Raw genomic sequence first — 3242 nt, 5'->3', positions numbered from 1 at the left:
ACACAGCTTCCACTCTGCCACGTACCTTCTCTGCCTCACTGGCTGATGACAGCAGATCCTCCTCAGAACAGTCAAGGTTGGAGTAATTCAAGGAAGAGCTTGGAGAAGAAAACCCTGGAGCAGCAGCAGCTACTGAGAGTGCTGGGCTACTGGGTCCTGGCATGTCCACACTGGGACAGCTGACAATGGGGCAAACCAGATTGGGGTTCACCCACATCCACAGATGGGACTGCACATAAGATTCTGCTGACAGAGAAGAAGCCAAATCACTCTAGTAACACCATCTGAGGGCCTCTGCAACAGACAGGACTCCTGCCTCCTGGGAACAGGGCTAGGCTAAATAGGATGTAGATCCAAAAATCTCGGGGCTCTCCTAGCCCTAAGACTCTATGCTGTCAACCCCCCCCACCCCCCCGATAGCATTCATCTCCATATCTCACAAAAAAAGGATTGTTTTTTCCCTCCTGTTCTGTAGCCCCTCACACCACCAGGCCTTGTCCCTTGCTCACCCTGTGAGTTTTAACCTCCCTTCCCCTGCCAGCAGCACCATAGTTGCCTGCAGCCCCACTACCCAGGAATCACCCTGAGCTACTGGTCTGGCAGCATCCAATGGATAAAGGAGTACATAATACTCCCCTCAGAGCTGACCTAAGCGCCTCTGATCCTTGGAGAAGATCAGACCCAGATGTGCTCTCCATTGCTGGTCCATCTCTCTGTAACAGGATGAACGAATGCCCCTTTACCTACGCATCTGCTTATGGCACTCTCCCTTTCCGCCAGGACAGTACCCTGCTCATGGCTCACCACCAGGCTGTGTGGACAGGAGGGTCTCAGACAGTTCCTTCGGGAGTGAATTCCTGCGCACCTGTCGCTCACACTGCCACTTCAGCATATGATGGTTCAGTTTTTCATCTGCAGCTGGGGGAAAATGGAAGTTTAGAGACAATGTGGTGAATTGACAGCACTGACATCCATCTCCCTCCTCTTCTCCACCCCCTTTCTCTTCTGAGCATCAGGGCTTTGAGACACATCCTCAGTCTAATTTGGGTTGGGAAAAAGGCCCTTTTCCGTATCATGATGGGTCACCCAGTTTGGGTTACACAAGTTGCTCTCAACCTTTCCAGACTACTGTACCCCTTTCAGAAGTTTGATTTGTCTTGTATACCCCCCCCAGCTTTCACCTCAATTAAAAATGACTTGCTTACAAAATTGGACACGAGAATACAAAAGTGTCACAGTATACTATTACTGAACAATTGCTTACTTTCTCATTTTTACCACATAATTGTACTTAATTTCAGTGTATAGTATATAGAGCAGTATAAACAAGTCATTGTATGAAATTTTAGTTTGTACTGACTTCACTTGTGCTTAAACCAAAACAGCTGGTCAAAAAGGGACCCTCCCCAGCCCAGTGAAAATGAGTGAGTGAGGGTGGGGGACAGCGAGTGACCGAGCAGAGAGGGAATGGAGAGAGCAAGGTAGGGCCTCGGAGAACGGGCAGGGCAAGGTTGTTCAGTTTTGTGCGATTAGAAAGTTGGCAACCCTATAGCCTGTTGTAAAACTAGAGAAATAGCTAAATGAGTTGATGTACCTCCTGGAAGATCTGTGTATCCCCAGGGGTACCCCTGGTTGAGAACCACTGGGCTGCAGACATCAAAACCCTCATCCTGCAGTTGGACCCCTGCAGAATGGGGACCCATGTGGGCTTAAGGGTCAGATTCCAGGCCTAGAGCCTAAGATTGTGACTATAAGGTTTTTAGGGAGGTGCCAGTCCCAGCATTTCCCCTAGTATAGTCCAAAGCCCTACAATCTATGTACTAAAGTATCATAAGAATTCTTTGAGACTGGCACATCACTGGAGAGATTTAGAATTAGACTGGCCAAAGCAGCAAATCATAGCAACAATGGTGGAGCTGAACATGAACTAGACAGGACATACTAGAAATGTTCGGTTTCTGTTTTTTTCCATTCATAGAGTCAAAGGCCAGAGGGGGCACTGTAATCATCTAGTCTCACCTCCTACATAACTCAGGCCATTGAACTTCCCCCAAATTATTCCTGTTTAAACTATAATTGCTTCTCAGCTCTCTGTGAGCTGAGGGGTGAAAACATTATCTACTATCTTTTATCAAAACATCTCCTGTGATAGTTTCACAATGTTGAACTAGAATCAAGAACAATCACATGTATCCAGCACTGGCATCTGCTCTAGCCCAGTCAGTGCTGCTAGTTCTATCACATGCCAATATGTTTTCTGGAGTGCTCTCTGGAGATTTTTATTTAATTGAGCCAGTCTTGCCAGCTCTCTTTAGGATTCCCCCCCCCAATATCAGAGTACCTGTCAGTTATTTACAGTTTAATCTCCAGGTTCTTCTAAATTTGCATACATTTTGAAGTTCATAGAAGAGAACATTCTAATTTAGCAGCATTTAAACTCTTTGATAGCAAGACAAGATATGGTTTTTAATGAATTTCCAGGCTAGATCAGATTTCTATCTCCAGCCATCAAAGAGTCATCTTTTCACCTGGAAGTTTCACAGCCAAGAACATACACATAACCAAACCATCCAGAACTCAAGCCTCTCAGAACTCCTTACCTTGAGGAAACTGATCAGTGGTGGTAGTTAGCTTGAGCTTCTCCTCCATATCCCAGTCCTCAAGGCCACTTTTTAGATGCAGGCTTTCCCAAAATGTTTTGTTTTGACAATTCAAATACATTTTCTTATAATCTACAAAATAACCCACAACTGCTGCATACCCTGAATGTTGGAAGGAGAACACAGAGCAAGCCACAGCAAGTTAACCACTGCTAACTTTTAACTCTCCAGTTCTGCTCCATGTGATTTGAACTCACTTTATATTAAAAAGAGAGAACATGAGAGAGATTTGACCAGGTGAATTAAAGGCCTCTGTTTCACACTTTTAAATACCCATTAAAGACCTTTCTAGGGACTGGATGATTAGTATCAATGAAGCAAGCAATCTACTTGAGAATAAAAGAGCTATCACCTGAGGGGGTTTTTTGTCTGTCCATTTAATCTAAATTCTTGATAAGTGCTCAGCTCCTTAGTTAGGTTAGCAGAGCTTTATCCTAACATTTCTGGAAAAATAAGTATAAAGGAATAGATTTGCAACTGTTGGTAATATAGGATCATCCATAGGTTTGTGGCCTTTATGGTCTGAGAACTCAAATACTTTTTGGAGGACCTTCAGATGTTGCATCTGAAGAAGTGAGGTTT

The 3242-nt window shown here is 44.6% G+C and overlaps 1 protein-coding gene across 1 annotated transcript in view; it reads right to left on the bottom strand.

Moving 5' to 3' along the window:
- Positions 1–2649, bottom strand: part of FOXR1 (forkhead box R1) — a 5650-nt gene extending 3001 nt beyond the window's left edge. Inside the window, exons 1-3 of the mRNA XM_029912908.1 lie at positions 2601–2649; positions 805–918; positions 26–243 (exon numbers count right to left, since the gene is read on the bottom strand). Coding sequence (XP_029768768.1) covers positions 26–243; positions 805–918; positions 2601–2649 — 381 coding nt within the window. The remainder of the gene's footprint in view (positions 1–25; positions 244–804; positions 919–2600) is intronic.
- Between the last annotated feature and the right edge of the window lie 593 nt (positions 2650–3242).

The sequence above is a fragment of the Terrapene carolina genome, unplaced genomic scaffold, assembly GCF_002925995.2.
Source record: "Terrapene carolina triunguis isolate 2854851 unplaced genomic scaffold, T_m_triunguis-2.0 Scaffold374, whole genome shotgun sequence".
Classification (NCBI taxonomy): Eukaryota; Metazoa; Chordata; order Testudines; family Emydidae; genus Terrapene; species Terrapene triunguis.
This window is presented reverse-complemented; position numbering and strand designations above follow the sequence as displayed.